We start from the raw sequence: 21,425 nt of genomic DNA on the forward strand, positions 1-21,425 counted from the left end.
TTGCCCGCAAGCTGTGCTTTAATTAGTGCTGTACTAACCTTGAACAGCGTGACCGCGAACAAGATGCTCCCACAATGCCCCTCTCTCCGGGCTGTTGCCTCAAACGAACACCTCATTCGCGTCTGTGTTTGAACAGATTAAGCATGAGATTTGGCTTCATTTCACCTGTGTGGATCAGTTTGTAGCAAGCGCTAGGAACAGAGAGAGAACATAAATGAGGCTTTCGTCACATGTGCCAGGGCTTTGTGTTTGTGTGCACACAATCATTCTCCTCTCTGCTTTCGACCCTGCTCCACCTCTCTGTCCGACTTTGTTCCTTCCTGTGTCTGTCACAAACAAACCTTCTGTAATGTGAGAATTTCTACATTCTTGCAGCTCCTGTGAAGAATTGGACACCAGGTTTTCCACACACACACACACACACTCTTTCCATTGTCTGATCTCACTGCAGTTTTACTGGCACCTAAGCTTCCAGAGATTCTAATTTGTGTGAGATCATTGCGATGCTTTGGTATTTAGAGACATTTTTAAACATACGTGATAAAAAAAACTAAAACGATTCATGCAAGGATGCCGTGTACTGGCTATGTGCCAGCTAGCAAGAAATCTAGATCAAAAAATCTAGAGCCAAAATTTGTGCCTTGATATATTTAATACCACTGAATTGTTTGATATAATATATGAGGATGGTTCTGACAGTATTATTTGATGAAAAAGCAGGTCACAGATTAATATTACACTTCATATAATTTATGAATTATAAATAGGACAAAGCTTTTTATATTGTAAAAATACAATACAGTAAACAACCATAATAATGCTCACCTCTGTTTTACCAAGCCTGACGTTAATACTGTAGCGTTATTAATAATTGTTCCCACTGACTATAGTACATCCTGTTAACACATTTAAAAGCAGCATGCAGTCTCAATCCAGGTTTCATTTTACATGACTCCATTTTATATCAAAAGAAAGTTTCATTTTAATTGGTATTCCAGTTTCATTTCGTGCATTTATCTGACGAAGGCCTGCATGATCCTGCACTGAATCCTCCATATGATTTGGCGTGTGCTCTGCTGCCACAGCTAAACATGATATGTTTAATTTAGGACTCGCTGACAGAGAGCAGTGACGCAACGCTCAAAGACACACTCAAGAAACAGCGGATTCAGCGTAAAAGTTCATGTTGATGTGCTATTGATGTTTCGTCTCGAGAAATCATGCGGCCCATTGCTTCAGAAAGCAGTGTGTACACGTTTGAAAGAAAAACCTTCTGAAAGCAGGGGGGATTATTTTTATTTAAGACCTTCAGGCCTCTGTGCTTTGTGCTCGCTGTGTTTTCAGTGGTGACTAAACTAAATGAAGCAGGATAAGCTGAGACTCTGTAGAGTTGGTCTGAGCTTGTGTGATGTTGATTGGCTGCATGTAGTGCTTACTTGACTCGGAGCTGGCTTGTTGCTGGTGGTAGTGTGTCTGAGTGCTGGTGCTAGTTGGCACGGGGAAGCAGAATGCATTTTGGATACTGTGTCCTGGATGATGCAAGTGCCAGAATAATAACTGAGCATATGGCTTCGAGACAGCTGAAAGAGAGGGCAGTAGTATATACACAACAGCCAGTCACTGAGCTGTAACGAAAATAGAGAGGAACAAGAAAGATGGTGTGTTTAGTAGGAGTTTTGAAATGGCAGGTACAAGATCTGATTTTGTAACTCCGGTTTTACAAAAGAGTTGGGCTACTATGCAAAATGACAGTAAATGGATTGATTTGATAAATTTTTCACTCAGTTTAAGGACAGTGCACTTAATGTTTTCCTTAATTGACTACATTGGTTTTGTATATTGTATATTTTTTGTATATGTATATTTTTTCTGGAACTAATTTCCAAGATGAGTTGAGAGAAATTGAGACTTGATAAAAGTCAGACAAGTCGAAATAACGAGGTGGACAAAGTTTTTATAGTATATCTGGAGCTTTTATAAAAAGTCTAGTCTGTGTGAAAGCATGTGAGTAAGCATGGTTCGAGGCCTGTCGATTTGCCCACGGATACGGCAGCAAACAATCCAGCACTTTTTGGCCAATGTTCTTTAAAGACAGATTGCTTTTATTTGGGGCATTTCATTCTTGACATTAGACAAAGGGGCTGTAACGGTACACAAAATTCATTCGGTTCGGTACGTACCTGGGTTTTTAAGTCAAGGTTCAAGTTCGGTACAGTTGGGGGAAGAAATGCAAAACACAAAATTACTTGTCGTTTTTTTTTTATTTTACACAGTTTATTATTGTTAACTTTTGTAAACATCAACAGTTTAAATTTTTAAAACAATTTTAAATAAAATGCCTGCTTGGTTATATAAATATATAAAATATAAAAATATAACATTTATAATATATAAAATATAAAAATATAACATTTATAATATATAAAATAACATTTTATAATATTTTATAAAAATAAAATAGAATAAACCAAATGAATACAATACACTTTTTATGATATTGATGAAATTAATTTATCGATTAAATTGGCACAAATTTAACTGAATTAATAAATTAAATAAATGGAACATTTAATTAAATAGTTTGCATTTGTTATATTTGTATTATTCGTGTGTGTGTGCGTGTGTGTGTGTGCGTGTGTGTGTGTGTGCGTGCGTGCGTGCGTGTGCGTGTGCGTGTGTGTGTGTGTGTGTGTGTGTGTGTGTGTGTTTCAACACTTTGTCCAGAAGGAAAATGTTAAACTATGCTGTCATGGTACACATTAAATTAACATATTTCCTACATCACTAATTATACTACACTATAAACAAAGTCTAAATATTTTTCGGAGTTATTTGTTTGTTGCTATGATATAGATAAATTTTATGTTTCTTAGTCCATCTAATAGTTTTTAGTTTTTAAACCAAAACCACCCGCGATAAACAAAAAAACCCCGATAAACGGACCTCACAAATGCAATTTTATGTATACAGTTCTGTACTGTATTATTTTACTTCATTTTATAATTCATAATTATATTTATATCATTTTCATTATTTTAACATAAAACATAAAAACAATTCTCTATAAACAATTCCACTATATTTTGGTCTATCGTACTATCGTATCTGTGAGAAACCGAGAAAATCAGCCAAACAAATTAGTTATGTGGCAAATGCAATTCCGGGATAAACCGGGGGCGTGAGATTCGAACCGTGGTAAAGCGGGGGATTTCTGTATACCTGTAGTTGATTTTTATTTTCTCTTTTTTTCTGTGTGTGTGTTTTATTTCTACAGTGCACTATCCCAGCCTGTCCTGTGGCACTGTGACTCCATCCAGTCACAATTAATCCACTGGTTTTCTTTAATGCCGCGCACTTAATCATATTTTTGCCGTAGAGTCGGGCAGTGAAGCTAGTCCAGGTTTTTTTGTCGTGTGGTGGTTCCGGATTGTCGTGGTGCCACGGGCTACGTGTGAGCAGCAGCGGTGGAGCTCTGCAGCCAAGTTTGTGTTTACTGCCGTCAGAAATGAGTCCATGAAGAGGTTGGTGAATGTGCTCGTCTTGACGCAGAGCATAAAGGAAGCTTCATTGTGTTTGCCTACGAGTTTGTTCCAACCGAAGCTAAAGTCCGTGCTTATCTGCAGACCCTGTTTATAAAGCGTGTGTTGCACAGTGTTAACACATTACAGAGCAGTGACTGTAAAACAATCCTCCCTTCCTCCTACACGCCTTTGTCCTGTGCTTTCTGAAGGAGTAAGTTGGCAACACTCATCAATGCTGAGCTCTATCTAAGCAGCAGGATTCTCCCTGTCTAATGGCACTATACATTCACTGTGCTTTTGTTTTCTTTATCACCTTTGTCTTTTCATTTTTCTTTCCTTGGTTGGTTTTTCTTTTTAATCCTTTCACCCTTGTACACTAAATTGGCAGTTCGAAGATAAGGCTTGACACAGTAACACTACATCTTGCCTGTATGCGTGTCCCTCTTCTTGTCTCTGTTCAGTCTCTCTCTTCCTCATCTTGTCTTTCTCCCACATCTCTTTCACCCACACACATGCTCTATACTATATGCTGAAAGGGAATACACAGGGATTGTTTTTTTTTTTTTTTTTTTTTTTTTTAAGATTTTGAGGGGTCTGCTCACATTCTGCCAGCACAAACTGATCTAACATTGTCCTCAGTATTCACGTTTAGATTCTTTACATTCCCAAAATTCTTTTTTCATCCACCTCCTCCTGTCTGCACTGTTGAGTTTTTAGGACGTGCTTCAGACAGTGTGATTTGCTCTAAAAGGATCTCCTCGTCACACTTGTCTCTCAACAGATAGCATAGAAATCCCATCAGGGTACCAAGCTTTGTCTTCATTTACCGCAATTAAGATGCATGAGCTCTTTCTGGCGTCCTCATGATCTTGAGTAGACATGTAAAGGTGTCACAATCCCTTTACAGTGTAGAAAGGTACAGATGAACCTTGGTGCCTCAGCTGTAAATGAGGAATTTAATAGGCTCCCTCACAAGCTGACCTTCATAAAGCTGAGTCAGTCTGCTCACACTGGCCACAGTGGACGGGGTGGATAGAGCACGGTGATGGATGTGTTTATGGGCAGATTTGTGGGAGCTTCTGCAGCAAGCTGCAGGAGGTATCACAGGAGTAACTCGGATCTTTGCCTTGTCATGTCCTTTATGATTTAAACATGCCCACAAGGCAAAATGTCACTACCACAGTATCTTTGTCCCTTGGTGGCGAACGAGTGGCACAGCCCCATCACAGCTACAGCTTCTGTGGTGTTGAGATTCACTTCTTTGTCCTGTTCCTTGTCGAGCAGTGATCTGTTTTCAATGTGTGTTCCTTTATATGGTATGAAAATTTTTATATATTTAGTACACTAGTCATTTTTGCAGATATTTTTTTTATGTTTCGGATGAGCGCGAATCTGAATTTGAATGACAGTGCTATAGAACCTGTTTCTGAAATTAATGCCTTGTTAAACATTTACACAATTCAGATTCTTCAAATTTCAGATTTTTACAGCTGTAGATTTTCATACTTTGTGTTGTTACTAGTGAAATATGTCTTTGACCTTGAGTTTAACAAACTTGTGCCTTGCTTGTTCCGTAGAATTATAACATTACCAGCAGCATCTATCACTCAGCCTGGCTCTCTGGCTCATCTTTTTTCCCTGTTGGTAACTGTCACTCTAGGTATTGAATATATTACATTTATGAGATTTTATATGGACCCTAGTGGTAATAAACAAAAACAAACCTGATAGAGCGATCATCTGTCTTATTTTGTTTTGCTGCATCCAACATGTGATATTTAGCAGCTTGTGGAAAAAGCCAGTACCTGCAGTGTCACACACTGAAATCTAGTCTCATCTTTTGCTAGTCTTATCTTTTGCTTTTATAAACTACATTTTACACCCAGATGTGACTGCTGCTTTGTTTGATCTCTATTACATATGTTTTTATTTGATGGACTGATTAAAAAATGATTAATAGCGTTATTATAGATGTACTTTAAAGGCATCGCATACCGTCATACATCCAGCATCTGACTGACAGCAGTATCTTTTATAAAAAAAAAAAAAATCATTTTTTTTCTTTTCTGAAGATATACTATAATTCTGTAGATTTTTTTTCTTGAGATTTGATATTAGTATTTCTTTTCTCTGCTGTTGCTTAGCAAGAAGCAAGCATACATGAAATTTATTGAGAATTTGTCTTATTTACATATGCAGTGTTTTTGTTGCTGGTTGAGTTGCCAGTTATTGTACTATGAAGTCATCAGTAGACGTTTCTTCTGTTGGTTAATTTGGTAAAATTGCTAAGTAAACTTTTTTCCATCTTTGTGGTGTCCAAACCATCACTTGTTGCTGCTGTTCATGTTGCCTGTTGTCGTCGTCGTCCTCCTCATACCCTTTGTTGCCAAATATGCGTAGCTTTATTGAGGTGGCCCACCATCTGTAAGTTTCTCAGACATGGTGAAAGGACAGATGTGCTGAATCTGCTGGAAAGTTGTTCAAGGTTTAATAAAGCCACTGTGGACCTTGTAAGCATGACCTCTCAGCTCACTAAAGATCTATAGTGAAAACCAACTTGTCAGTATGAGGCTGGTTTGAGATGCAGAGGCCACCAGTTTATCTTAGGCAGGAAGAAATGATATCATTTGAAATTCCAAAGACCAAAGATCTTGCTGATGCTGCTTATTCTTTTTTGCTAAAGCCCATTAAGTCTCACTTATGCCGTACCTAAGATGAAACTAGAAAGGCATGGCCTAGATATTGGCCTGAAATTTGATATGGAGGTTGTGGCTCGAATCTTAGCGAGACTTTACTGGGTCTCAAGTTTCCACAAGTAATTTGCTCTTAAAGTGAAATGCCTCAGACGACAGGTTACTGTTCATGCAAACAATGCTTTAGTTTGGTTTTAGTTCAGGGACTGAGGTAATGAGCTCAATGTGCTTGATCAGATTAATTGTTGATCTTGGTCTGTCTGTCGTGGTCAGAACATCTGCAGGACACCACGCTGTGTCACAGCTTGGTAATTGAATTACCTTTTGCCTACACAAATTGCGTCATGTTAGTGCATGTGGTTCCAGGCCCTAAATAGTTGAGGAAAATTAGATCTTATGGATTGAGGATTTGATCTCATATGGATGGAGACTATTTGTTTATATGCATATATATTTATGTCATCATGGAGGGGGTTTATTCTGTTATGGTGTATTTATGGCTCCAGGTCTAGTCGTTTGCTTTGTGTATTTGTGGGTATGTGTTGTGTGTAAAGATACAGCGTTGCGTCAGTGTTTGATGTCAGTGACATGGAGGTAAAAACAGAATCGAATGGCGCTTTTGTTTTTTTTTTTTTTTTTTTCCCCCCCGTTGAACATATGGAGAAGGAAGACATGACTAGTCATAGCAGCGCTGATGCAAAACACACAGGTCTACTTCATCCTTTACCTTCCAGAAACACACCTACACACACAGGGTAGTAAAAACTAACTGCTATACTCCCTGTGGCTGATGTTCTGCCAGACGAAAGATAGTGTACCAAACAGAGTTATAGCCACAGCATGGGCCGTTGGGTAAAGAACATCTTTGATTGCAGATTCTCCAAGTGTATCATCAAAGCCTGTGTATTTCCCCTATGACCTGCTTCCTAAAACGCATCACTGCACATTCCAGAAAAGCTCCACATTCAATCAACTGCTTTAAATGTGAACTGTTGCATGAAATGAGAGAAGCACATACGGGGCCACCTTTGTCTGAGCATGCGAAAGGATATTGCCGCAAGAATGTCCTGGAGGATCAAGGACCTACGTCATCCCGTTATCATTGCGTTTTTGACCCCGGTTGGGACACCTATTGTGTTTGTATGTCAAACTGTGCTGAGACACTGCTTTATATTCATGAGGCTTACTAACGCTTCTCTTGTATCTGTGGCTCACTAGATGATGAAGCACGCGTGGGACAGCTACAGGCAGTACGGCTGGGGACACAATGAGCTCAAACCCATTGCTAAGAAAGGACATTCCACAAATATATTTGGTAAGTGAGCTACACCCGTTTCCCAATTACTCTAAAACATGCTGTATCTACAGATCCGTCCCCTCATTTGCATGGAAATAGCTCTGGTCAAAGTGGAAAGCGATGCCCGTGCAAACTTGTTAGCACCCTTTTTCTACACAGCCATTTCCGTGTCTCGAAATGATAAGGACGTTACAAGCATATACACATGCAAAATCCCGTTTCCCCACTTAATCATTTATTTCGAGGGCTGTTGTCAAGCTCTCCAGCTGTTTTTCCCTGATAATGGTGACCGGGTTAAAGCTGTTATATGTGTATTTTGGAAATTAAAGTTTAGATTTCTAAAGCTTGTGAAAGCTCTTGTTTTTGTAGGAATGTTGCATGTATTGCTTTCTCTGGAAGTCTAGTTTTAAACATGGCTGCTAGTTTGTTCCCATAGGTGAATACTATGAAAGAGAGGAGGAGACTGAAAATGAGTCATTTCGTTTTCACGGATTACTTTCATAATTAATGAGCATCTGCGCTAATATCTCTTTTTCTGGTGTCTTTCCATATGGGAGAGGAGTACTCCGTGTGTGTGTTAGGGGTATAACCGTACATGTATGCAATCCTTTTCGTTTTATGTGTGGAGCATAGTAAAAATCTGTGTTGACATTTTTGACAATAATGGCTGTATGTTGAGTAAATCTATACTGGTAGGAATATACATAGCATTGGTTAGGTAAATTATGAATTATGGTAATGGAAGGCAGTCTTCACCAGGATAGTAAAGACGTGTGTGTGTAGACAGAACCTTTATGAGTGGTAAATAATATTTATAAATATAAGCCTATAATCTCAATCAGTATGTAGAGATATGCATTTTCTATTAGATAATACCAATAATTGCTGATATACTTTAAGAACTACCCAGAATAAATGCGTATGTATATGCCGGTGTTTATTTGCATCTGTTGCTTGCTGATGATAAAAATAGCAAAGGGAGCATATTATTGAAATAATGTAATTTCATAATGTAATTTCACAGGCTCTGAAGTGTGTGTGTCTGGATAAGGTCTCAGCTGAAGAGATGAGCGACGAAAATAGTTTGTTGCTCTTTTCCAGGCATCAGTGAAAGCAGTTTGCGCTCTTTCATAGAAAAGTGATGTGAATAAGACTGTGAGTGCTACAGACAGGCACAGCAGTTGGGGGGGTCATTTCAGTGTTTGTAAGATTATCTCCCTTGTAAATGACTCACACAGGGCTGAACGGTACCTGACAGAGAATAGCTGACATAAAGCAGACAAATATTTTACCGATAGCCATTCAAGGTCTGCATTGTACATGTTGAGTCGATGGCACAAAGACTGGAGCATAAGTGGTTTGTTTACTGGGAACATGCTCTCATAGGAGACTGGAGTCAGATTTCATAGATTAGCCTAGTACACAAACACAGCTATATTTCAAAACATAGTGCTATATATTTTCAGACTTTCTACACGCACACAATCCCTCCCAACCCCCTCTACAAATCTGGGCTTGTTTGATTAATGCAGGCTGACTGACTGATGTGATGCTAAAGAATTATGGACTTAAAGTTTTGAGACGGATTCTGATCTGTACTCTTCAGTTAATACTCATACCCACAGCTGCATTCATTAGCTCTTCAGACTGTTTTCAGAATACGTGAAGAATCTGCTTTTAGATGAGTGTTTGCACATTAATGAGGTTCACACCCTACATAGCAAAGCATGAGAGAGAGAGAGAGAGAGAGAGAGAGAGAGAGAAAGCACCCATGTAAATATTAAACTCTACTGATGAGGGAGAGCTATGCGCTTATTTATTAACACTGGATAAAATAGAAGTAGAAGAACAGGACTGATTGGCATAAGGAGCACCTCTGGGGTAGGCGATTGATGGTGTTGATGAGCTGCATCTCACTGCCAGAGTGTTAAGGTTTATATGACGTTGAAAATGTGCTGCTTAGATGAGAAAGGAATAGAGAAGAGCGAGATGAATGAGAATAAGGGTTTGGAAGGTGAAAAGAAAGAAGGGTGGAGAAGTGAAGTGGACGATGTAACTGGAGAATGTGGAAAGGAGCTGACAGTGGCCCATCCCACCTTTTCCCACAACCATTTTCTCTCTCTCATTTGTTTCATTCAGTTTTAATATCCTGAAGCTCATTTGCATAATTCCTATCCATCCCCTTAGGATTTTTCAGGAAAATCTCCAATTACTCACGCTTTCCTTTGCTTCTTGTGAAATTGCCGTCCCTAGATGGTTAATATTTTCTTAATGAGCCATGTGATTTCTCTTGTTCGTTCTGTCTGACGGGCAAAACAACATGGGCAGATATTCAGTGGTTTCTTGTACTGTAGGGCTGCAACTAGCGATTATTTTAATAATCGATTAATTGGGCAATTATTTTTATATTTCCTTCTTTCGATTAGTCAGGTAATTTTTTTTTTTATTTTTTTTTTTTATGTTTTGCGTATTATAACTATTTAAAACCCTAATTCAAGTTATTTATGTACAACAGTGTATTTAATAAATGCAAAAAACACAAACTTGAGTTTAATTATCTTGAATTTAGACATTTTAAATCTTATAGTGGCTGCTTGAGGGATTTCTCCTTTCCAATTCACTCATGCTGAGTTGTTTCTTTCTGTAAAAAAAAGAAAAAAAGAAAAACAGCATTTGAGTATGCAAGGCGAAGCGATTTGTGTAAACCAACATTTATATTGTATTTTGCAGATAGTAAGTTAACAACTTAAATAGTCAATATAAAATATAATATAATATTGTTTTGAACTTTTTTGCTTAAAAGAATACATATCCATTTTGTACATTTGAGAATATATAAGCATCTAGAATATATAATTAATTAAATTTTGTATAATAATTAAATTATATATGCATAAATTAAATATACAAACATTTAAGTGAGTAAAGCCGCAGTAAATCACATTCAAAAACAGAAGTTACTGTTTAGTAAACAAATTCTATAAAAAGAGAGTAGAACGTAGAAACAACAAGCAAACAAACAGGCCTAATTAAAAGAAAGAAAAAATATGCATTGGTGTTCAAATGTATCATCATTTGCTGCAAACCACAACAGCGACTAAAAATTTGATCCTTTTCTGCTTTTAGATTTAGTGACCTGATGCTCGCGAGTCACAACAGACCAGATCCGGTGCTGTACCGAAATTGGCAAACAGTTTACACAATAGCATTTCATTAAACTACACATTTTTCACATGATGAGGATTTTACAGTTTCTGCTTACCGTGCTGATGTTTCACCTTCATCCAAGACACCAGTGTGTTTTCTTCGTATGTGCTTGTGTATCTATGCTACACAAGTTCAACTTTTACTTTTAGGTTACTTTTGGGTTAGAGTCTTCTTTGTTGTGTTTAATATGAAATGGTTGCATGCTTTGGATGACTTGGAACGCACATTTTTTCCTGCTCCTGGTTGACCCTGTACTGTCTTTTTCCGCAAGCGTCTGTGTTATCTTACCGCCACGCTAACCCGTAACCTGAGCAGCCCATCTAATCGATAACGGCGTTCATTGACAATGAATTTCATTATGGATTATTATAAGTCTTAAGCACATTACGTGGTGGTGGTATGAAGAAGTGCAGGAGAGCATAAGGAGAATGAGGTTGGCAAAACAGAAGTGGGATAGACAGAGTGATGAGAAAAGTAGGCAGGAGTACAAGAAGATGCGGCAGCAGGTAAAGAGGGATGTGGCGAAAGCCAAGGAAAAGGCGTATGAGGAGCTGTATGAGAAGTTGGACACTAAGGAAGGAGAAAAAGATTTATACCGATTGGCCAGGCAGAGGGACAGAGCTGGGAAGGATGTACTGCAAGTTAGAGCAATAAAGGATGGAGGGGGAAATGTGTTGACTAGTGAGGAGAGTGTGTTGAGAAGGTGGAGGGAGTATTTTGAGCAGCTGATAAATGAGGAAAATCAGAGAGAGAGAAGGTTGGATGATGTGGAGTTGGTGAAGCAGGATGTACATAGGATTAGTAAGGAGGAAGTGAGAGCAGCAATTAAGAGGATGAAGAGTGAAAAGTCGGTTGGACCAGATGACATACCGGTAGAAGCATGGAGATGTTTAGGAGAGATGGCAGTAGAGTTTTTGACCAGATTGTTTAACAGGATTTTGGAAGGTGAGAGGATGCCTGAGGAATGGAGAAGAAGTGTGCTGGTACCAATCTTTAAGCATAAAGGAGATGTGCAGTCTTGCAGTAACTACAGGGGAATTAAGTTGATCAGTCACACCATAAAGTTATGGGAAAGAGTAGTGGAAGCCAGGCTGAGAGAAGAGGTGACCATCTGTGAGCAACAATATGGTTTCATGCCGAGGAAGAGCACCACAGATGCCTTATTTGCTTTGAGGATGTTGATGGAGAAGTATAGAGAAGGACAGAAGGAATTGCATTGTGTATTTGTGGATTTAGTCAGGTGTGTCAGAGAAGTATGTGAGGGTGGTGCAGGACATGTATGAGGACAGTGTGACGGCAGTGAAGTGTGCAGTAGGTACAACAGACTGGTTCAGGGTGAAGGTTGGACTGCATCAAGGATCGGCCCTGAGCCCTTTCCTGTTTGCAGTGGTGATGGATAGGTTGACGGACGAGGTCAGACAGGAGTCTCCCTGGACTATGATGTTTGCGGATGATATTGTGATTTGTGGTGAGGGTATGGAGAGGTGGAGATATGCGCTGGAGAGAAGGGGAATGAAACTCAGTAGGAGTAAGACAGAATACATGTGTGTGAATGAGAGAGAGGGCAGTGGAGTGATGCGGTTGCAGGGAGAAGGTGGAGGAGTTCAGGTACCTGGGGTCAACAGTGCATTAATGGAGAGTGTGTTAGAGAAGAAAAGAAAACAGTGCAGGCAGGGTGGAGTGGGTGGAGAACAGTGACAGGAGTGATTTGTGATAGAAGAGTATCTGCAAGAATGAAAGGGAAAGTTTATAGGACTGTGGTGAGACCTGCGATGTTGTATGGTTTAGAGACAGTGGCATTGAGTAAAAGACAGGAGGTGGAGCTGGAGGTAGCAGAGCTGAAGATGTTAAGGTTTTCGTTGGGAGTGACGAGGATGGACAAGATTAGAAATGAGTTTATTAGAGGGACAGCGCATGTAGGATGTTTTGGTGACAAGGTGAGGGAGGCGAGATTGAGATGGTTTGGACATGTGCAAAGGAGGGACATGAATTATATTGGTAGAAGAATGCTGAGGATGGAGCCACCAGGTAGGAGGAAAAGAGCAAGGCCAAGGAGGTGGTTCATGGACGTGGTGAGGGAAGACATGCAGGTAGTTGGTGTGAAAGAGGCAGATGTAGTGGACAGGGTGGTATGGAGACGGATGATCCGCTGTGGCGACCCCTAATGGGAGCAGCCGAAAGAAGAAGAAGAAGAAGAAGAAAAGTCTTAAGCACATTATTCATCATATGCTATAGCCAGCCTTTTTCTAGTAGTCTATTTTGGATAAAAATGCACAGATGTTAAACTGTCACAGTGGACTACAAATGTTTTGAGTATTTTCCCCTACAATCATGAGTTTTAACTGACCCTAGTTTGAACAAAGGTAGTCAACTGGGGATGCATTATTTAATAAACAAAAAAAATGATGCCTTCTCATTGTGTAAAGAAGTGACATGATCATTTGGAGAGACTTGTTTTTAACGATGCCTCTTATGATTCTGTTTTCTCAGTGTTTGTATTATAATTGCTCGGGAGAACAAACAGTACCGTTTCTGTGGCTTAGACAGACAGACAGGTCATAAAATAATATTTCTAAATGGATTGTTTGTGGTCATTTGAGATATTTGTTTTCAAATATGTCTAAACTGAAGCACAGACAGTAGAGAGGCTGTTGCAGTTAGTCGTCTTGTGCTACGGGAGCTCATTGGCCGAGTAGAATAGGTCACGTCTCAAGGGAAACAGAGCAAACTCAAGTGTTCCATGGAGTGTCTAAATAATACAGCATGCAATTCATTTGCATTCATGTTCTCAAATGTATGTTTTTGCACCAGGTAGCAGTGTACAATCATTGTGGTTTGTGAAATAGAGAACCATGGCATAGAGCTGCCATATTGCATTCCTCAATAAGTGGTCTCCAGATAATATTCTGCTCTTCCACACATCCCAAATTGTCAGCCTGTTTTATCTCTCCTGAGGTGTCTGTGTGTCTGTGTGTCTGTGTGTGTGTGTGTGTGTGTGTGTGTGTGTTTCAACACTTTGTCCAGAAGGAAAACTATGCAGTCATAGTACACATTAAATTACCATATTTCCTGCATCACTAATATACTAAACAAAGTCTAACTAAGTTTTTTTGTTTGTTGCTGTGATATAGATACATTTTAAGTTTCTTAGTCCATCTAATAGTTTGCAGTTTTCATGTCATAACTATTGCACGTTTTGACAGCATTACTCACTTTTGTTGCCAGATATTTTGACAATAATGGCTGTATTGAGTTATTTTTTAGAGGACAGTAAATCTGTACTGCTATACAAGCTGCACATTGACTAAAATAAATCCACGTTTCATTACTATATTAATGTCCTTTGGGAAGAGGGAATAAAATGGTTGCTGAAATGTGAGGGGTGTACGCATCTTAAAAATAAGTACACCCCTCACATTTCAGCAACCATTTTATTATATCTTCACCTTGCATGCTGTTTTTATTTTTAATTTTGTTTTACAGAAAGATACAACTCAGCATAAGTCAATTGTTTAAAGAAGAAATCCCTCATGCAGCTTTATAAAATTCTAAATATGGCTTTTGGACTTCTTTTATTGCACTTTTATACATGAATAACCCGAATTAGGGTTTTATATAGTTATAATAAGCAAAACATCCAATTAAAATATGTTAATGTTTTATTCTATTAATCGGGAAAAATAATTGTCAGATTAATCAATTATCAAAATAATTGTTGGGTGCATCCCTAAAAAAATTCAGAAACAAATTAGAGCTCATAATATCAGACAAGCTAATCACTAGATGATCTGCTACTGGAAATGGTAATTTAGAGAACATATTTGCTAAATGGGTGATTTTAGTAATATATGTTATTATTTTAGAGAGTTAGTTTACAATTAAATAAATCACTAAGAAAATTTAAAAGGAAACTCTATCTATGTAAAGGACACAGTGTTGTGCATGTACATGTGCTAGATTTTGCCCTGACCTTAGATTTATACTTGGAGCTTGTTTCTGAAAATGCTTATTAATGATAGTATTGGGGATTGCATTGTAACACCCTGGAATTGAAATGTAATAATTATGATTCCCTAATAATGAATAATTAGTGAATCCTTCAGTTTTGGATGTGTGTGAATACAGCAGCCCTGATTCATAATGGATTATTCATCTGTTCTATTTTAAATTGTGTTTTGGCGTATTATCAGGTTTAAAGAGCTGGATGAAAGCAGTAGAAAGGGATCGTGCCCTTAGCCAAGCATCACGTTTTCTTTTTGCCCTTTTTTGTCTCGTTCACATTAAACTTTTAACAGGCTGGTGTCAGATTTGGGCTGGAAATCCTATTGATTTTGGACTCTTTAAGCCATTTATAAATGCCTTTTTAGGAGTTCTGGAGTTACTAAAGCCAGGGATACAGTTCTGTACAGAGAAGGAGAGAGGACAAAGATGATTGATGGTGAAAGGAAAACAGAGTAGAAGAGTGGGGTGTGTATGTGTGAGGTTAATTGGGCCTCTATACTGCCCCAACATCTTGTCCTTCAGTGTCTTGTTTTGTCCCTCAGTCCTGCCCCATTATGCTGTTTCTCAGTCCTGCCCAAGCATTTTAATCCCCAGTCCCACCACTACATTCTGTTTCTCAGTCCTGCCTCTACATCTTGTCCCTTATCTCTGCTCTTGCATTCTGTTCCTCGTGCCTCAACATCCTGTCCCTCACTATCCTGCTTTAACATACTGTCCCTCAGTTTCTCCTCCATCAGTTCTATATTAGTTTTCCTTTTGGTCCTTCAGAGTCCCTTCTTCCCAATCATGGATTTTATTGTCCAGTCTCATTCTTTGTTTATGTCTCTCACTTTCTTGTCCCTCTGTGACCCATCTCTGTGTCCTGTTTTTTTCATGTCCCTTCTCCCAAAACTAATGAAAGTGCTGCAACTCAGTTTATCAAAATGTTAAGCAATGCGTCAGAGTGCAGTAACTCAGTTAAAAGTGTTATCAAGCCACTTACATGTCTGGCAGCAGCTTTGAAGGACAGCGTGTGGGGAATGCAGACCGGAAGCCAGACGATGATCGAGGAAAATTGGTCAGATGCGTTAGTGCTCGACAAGACGCAGTTAGCTCAGATAAACCTTTTAAAAAATCTCCTTACAGGATTAATTGAGTTTGTTGGCTGCTGCCAAGCCAAGTGAGTCTACTCTTGAGTGTGTATGTGAGAATAAACGTTATTTAATGTGTGAAATGGAGTAAGGACTAATATTCACACACAACTATATACACAAATATTATGTTGTATTTGAAAGGTTTACATTCTTCTTTTATTCTCTTCTGTCTTGCCCCTGTCTCTCCCAACACTCTTACATAAACACACTGTTCCATCTCACTTTTGGGGTTTACACTTGAGTGGTTTTGCAATTTTCTCTTGAATAGATAAGCAATGGCTTAGATTGAATGAAATAGCCTTTAAATATATTGCGGGAAATGCAGCTGAAATGCTTTTCAATCTGGCTGTATCAGTGCCCTTAAAGATTTCAACTCACTTTATCATGCATGACTGAGGGATCATGACCATGATGTCCAGTAAACTGATCCCCTGTGGTTAAAAAAAATAGCCTGTAATTGGTTTTGACAGGGTTGGTGTGTATACGCCGATCAGCCATAACATTAAGAGCACCTACCTAATGCTGTGTAGGTTCCCTGTTCCATCAGAACAGCTCTGGTCTTTCAAGGCATGGACTCCACATGACCTCTAAAGGTGTACTGTGATATTTAGCACCAAGACGTTAGCCTTAGATTCTTCAAGTCCTGTAAGTTGTATGGTTTGCCCTGTGTGGATTGCTTTTTCTTCCCAGCACATTGCACAGATGCTCAGTTGGATTGACATCTGGGGAATTTGGAGGAAGTGCCAACACTCTCTCATGTTCCTCAAATATTTTCTGAAGCTTTGCAATGTGGCAAGGAACATTATCATGCTGAAAGAGGCTGCTGCCATTAAGGAATAATTTTGCCATTAATGGGTGTACATGGTCCACAAAACTGTTTTTGGAAGTTGTTTGTCTCAAAATAACATTTACATGAAATTCATGAGCCTAGTTATCCCAACAGAACTGAATCACACTGCGCTCTGTTTTGGCGGTGGACAGTGACTGTAGCTACACAGCAAGCTAATCATAAACACCAATAACTATAAGCAATTTATGCTACAGTAGCCTTCCCTTCTGTGGGATCAGACCAAACTGACTAGCCTGTACACCCCACACACATCAGTGACCCTTGGATGACCATGTCACCAGCTCACTAATTGTCCTTCTCTAAACCTCTTTTGATAGGTAATAACCACTGTGATCCATGAACACATGCATACATACATACATATATCTAAATGATTATTATATTTTAATTCTTTAGAAAATTTATTTTGTGGCCTTAAATATTTTCATCTAGTATCCTGAATGTCTATGGTGCTGAAGCTTGAAATTAATGTTGGGTTTTCATTTCAAGGCTGTCGGAAAAGTTAACTAGCTTTGAGATAAGTGCACCTACCAATCTATCCACAAAACGTCTCCAGTCCTTGCGATATCAAAGATGTAATAACCCAAAACGCATGCATTTCAAAGAGCTTCATTTCACAATGGCTGGATTGTCATCTTGTTCTTTGGGGAGTCTGATCATCCTGCCTTGTCAACTCCTTAGTCACTGTGCATGGCTACACAGCCGCTAGCTGTTTCTATACAGTATTATTAGGAGCCTCTTTCAGTTCCTCGTACATCACTTGAGCGTTTTGTGTGATTTAAAGATTGCAGCGTGTGTTGGTTTTTTTTGGGTTTTTTTGGGTTTTTTTTTAATGAATGTATTGGATGTCTCTATGTACGTACAAAAACCTGTTTGCAAGTTTATAATACAGACTAAACTATGGGTGACATTTTAATTACCTGAGACTTTTAATCTGTGATATGCCAACTGCTTTTTACCAGATTGAATATTATTTTTTTTATTCTTATACATACATACATACATTTATACACATTCATACATTATTTGGATACATTACAAAATAATTGAGACACCTGACTTAAATTAAAAAAAAAAAAAAAGCATTACCACAAAGTTGGAGTACATTTGTACAGGTTGTGTTTGGATGCAGCAGCATAAAGATGTCCCTTCACCTGAACTAGGAGACCCAAACCTGTTCCAGCATGATTATGCAGTTCCTGTGCACAAAGTGAGCCTCTTTATGATATGGCTTGGAGTGGAAGATCTTGTGTTTTCTGCTATAGAGCTCTGGCCTCACCCCTATTGAATACCTTTGGGATGAATTAGAATGCTGACTGCACCTCAGGCCTTCTCACTATACATCAGTGCCTGGCTTTAGTAACACCCTTGTGGCTGAATGAGCACAAATCTCATCCACAAGCACACTCTGGAATCTAGTGGAACATCATCCAGGAAGAATGGAGGTTATTATAACAGCAAATGGTGACGAAATGTGGAATGAGATATATAAAAAGCAAATCTCTAAGCAGTAAAAACACCAGTCTTATTGATTTTGAGGATATTTAAGGCTCACCTGACATTGTGAGGACGTTGGTCCTAACAAAGGCCTAAATGCTAGCTGGGTACTCGCACTGTTTAAGTGCTGCATGGTTATGGGCTGGGGCTGATGTTACTCAACAAATACCCTTCGAATCTGAATTTGTTTATGCCCACCAAATGATTGCGCTAATGAGATTGTAAAATATCAAAAAAACGAGAAGATAATTGAGATTAAATTCAGTTATGACATGACTGAAAGGCAAAGGTGTGTAATATTGCGTGTTGTGTGTTTGGGTCCTGTTAGGCATAACAGAAGGGTTTGTAGAGCTGAGAGGCTGGGGCTGCTGGGTATTTTTAGAGTGATTTAAAGCCTCTGTCAATAATGATAATAACACTGCAGTTCCCACATAATTGAACAGAGAGAGAGAGAGAGAAAGAGAGAGAGGCTTGCCACACTCCCTATTTCGACAGCTAATGCTGCTGGGGAAAAAAAAAACCCAACAGGGCTACAGCAGCATGAGTCTTTAACATAGAATCATTATCCTGCATGAAACCAAGGAATAATTGTAATAGTAGCATAACAATCAAGTAATCATGCCATACCCTTCATATGTTGAAGTATTTTAACATTATTGATCTATTGCGCTAATCTACAACTAGCTAATAAAGCTAATCGATGAACCATTTACTAATTACCTATGTCGATATTTTGTAGAATAATCATACAGGAAGAACAAAAAAAGTCACAATTTCAGTCCAGCTTTAGCTTTCAGACAGATGCCTCAACTCTCTTGGCAACCCTTCCAAACAACCATACTTATTTAGTCTTTTTCTAAATGTACTTGAATATTGATGGCCAGTATAATGTTTGTAGAAAATGTTTTGTTGTGTGGTAAAAAAAAAAAAAAATTTACGGTGTAAAAAAAAAAAAAGTTAATTAGGAATAGCAATATGGTATAATTATATATTTTACGAATCATGGCATAATAAAAATCATCTGGTCCTTATCAGGTCTTAGAATTAGATAATACAGCTTCTGATATACATCACATGATGTATTATACCGTGAGTGGAACTTGTGCTACAACATAAACAATCATCTGCTGTACACAATTAGTATCATTGTACCTAACATGGTAATTGTTTCAAATAATTTTTTAAACGTATGCACATAATTATTAAAGGCACCTAATATTAAGTGGGATTGCTGCTGATGATAATTGTATTATAGTATTAGATTAGTAGTAGAAGCATGATCTCAGGACCAACCAGTGTTTTACATCTAAAAGCTACAATTCCAGGGAGGCAAGAAAATAGAATATTTTTCCTCTATAAAGGTAGGGAATGCAGTCAGGCAAGGCGAGAGACAGGCATGTCATGAACTCGCGCAGGTGCAGTCCACTCTCACAGTGCTATATACACCAACCCTCAGTCACAAATTAAGCTTTGTCTGGTTATACGTGCAACCACGAACAGCACATGTTGTTCCTGAGCTTTTTAATGGCATTTTAACATATTCCCACCTGAAAACCAAACCGTTTGTGCTTGTCAGTCAATGCTCCTACTACAGCTGGCAGAAAGTATACCTGGAGTTATATTTTTTACAGCAGTGCCCCCAGGAAACAGGTGAATAGAATTTAAGAGACTAAGTAGCAGCCAGGTGCTGCTACTCAAATGCTCTTAATTGACCATCAGCAAGTCTGACCATCTTTATAAAAGCCCAGGTATTTAGCAGTTTGATATGTTTGGAATGTTCAGGTGTGTGTTACAAACAAGGAAGAAAGATATTAGCAATGGCCTTGAAGAAGCAATTGTTGCTGTCCATCACTCTGAAGGGTTATAAGATTATAATTTAAAATCTCCATTTGGTGGAGTGGAAAACATTCGTGGATTGTACACTGCTTAGTGAAATTGGCAAAAAAAGAAATAACCACAAAGAGTTGTAGCTCAATTTGTATAGGCTTCAGTTTGCATTTCAAAGTTTGAAGTTAAAAGTACATTTAGAAAAAGACTAAATAAGTATGGTTGTTTGGAAGGGTTGCCAAGAGAGTTGAGGCATCTGTCTGAAAGCTAAAGCTGGACTGAAATTGTGTCATGCTACAAGACAATGATCCCAAACACACCAGCAAATCTACAACCGAATACTTAAAAAAAAAAAAAAGAGAACAGAATCAAGGGGTTGTAATGGCCAAGTAAAAGTCCAGACCTCAACCCAACTGAAATGCTGTGGCTTAAGAGAGCTGTGCATAAACAAATACCCACAAACCTCACTGAACTGTAGCAACATTGTAAAGAAATGTGAGACAGAATTTCTCCACTGTGATGTGACTGATGAAGTCATACAGAATATAATTACTAGCAGCTATTAACCATTATGGTGTAATACGTTTTTCACACATGGTTACTCCATTTTAGCTTGATGTTTGCCAAAATAATGAATGACATGGTCTAATATGACGTGCTGTTGTTCATCTGAGGTGGTATTTACCCAATTATAAGATTTGTTAAGGAGCAATGTATTATTGCATGCGAATTTAAAGATCACTTACTTTAATTTTCACACGACTGTAATCGTGTCAAATTTGTGTTATGTGCGTTATCATTATTTAATTAGGAGCTGCAGAGAGATTTGTACCGTAACTGTTCTACCTCTGCCTGTTTATTACTGACCCAAGGACTTTTTTTTTTTTCTCTCTTTTTTTTTTTCCTATTTTGTGTGCGCGTGCTATTTAGTGCTTGTCGTGCTAGTTTGACTGAGGATTGACAGCTTGTTGGTGCCTCTTGCAGGAAACTTAGCAATAAAAACTTACTTGTAAAGCTATTATAAGCGTAAAGAAATGTACTCGATGATCAATTTGCATCGGTAATGTAACACCATTAAAGTATGTGTATATATAAAATGGATGTACCATTGATTTGATTTTCACTTATGTGAGAGATCCTGGAATGGGGGTTTGATTGCTTTGCAACATCTTGCTTTTAGAGATGTTCATCAAGGATTAATTTTATATTTTGGCTGAGGTCCTTCTGATATGCAGTGGTCTGATTGGTTCCTGTGTCAGAGACAAATTTGATGAGTGATGTAGCTGTAAACAAGATTCAGGGCTCTGTAATGTCTCTAAAAAGCTAAAGGTGCCTGTGGTATGTATCAGTGTTTTACCATCTAGCAGCAAGGGCCATTAACATACACAACAAAACAGG

The 21,425-nt window shown here is 38.5% G+C and overlaps 1 protein-coding gene across 4 annotated transcripts in view; it reads left to right on the forward strand.

The window, feature by feature from the left end:
• Positions 1 to 21,425, forward strand: part of man1a2 (mannosidase, alpha, class 1A, member 2) — a 69,505-nt gene that overhangs the window by 24,208 nt on the left and 23,872 nt on the right. For all 4 annotated transcript variants that reach the window (XM_046842857.1, XM_046842830.1, XM_046842840.1 and 1 more), the window contains exon 4: positions 7,433 to 7,529. In XM_046842857.1, coding sequence (XP_046698813.1) covers positions 7,433 to 7,529 — 97 coding nt within the window. The remainder of the gene's footprint in view (positions 1 to 7,432; positions 7,530 to 21,425) is intronic.

The sequence above is a fragment of the Silurus meridionalis genome, chromosome 3 (assembly GCF_014805685.1).
Source record: "Silurus meridionalis isolate SWU-2019-XX chromosome 3, ASM1480568v1, whole genome shotgun sequence".
In the NCBI taxonomy this organism is placed as follows: Eukaryota; Metazoa; Chordata; class Actinopteri; order Siluriformes; family Siluridae; genus Silurus; species Silurus meridionalis.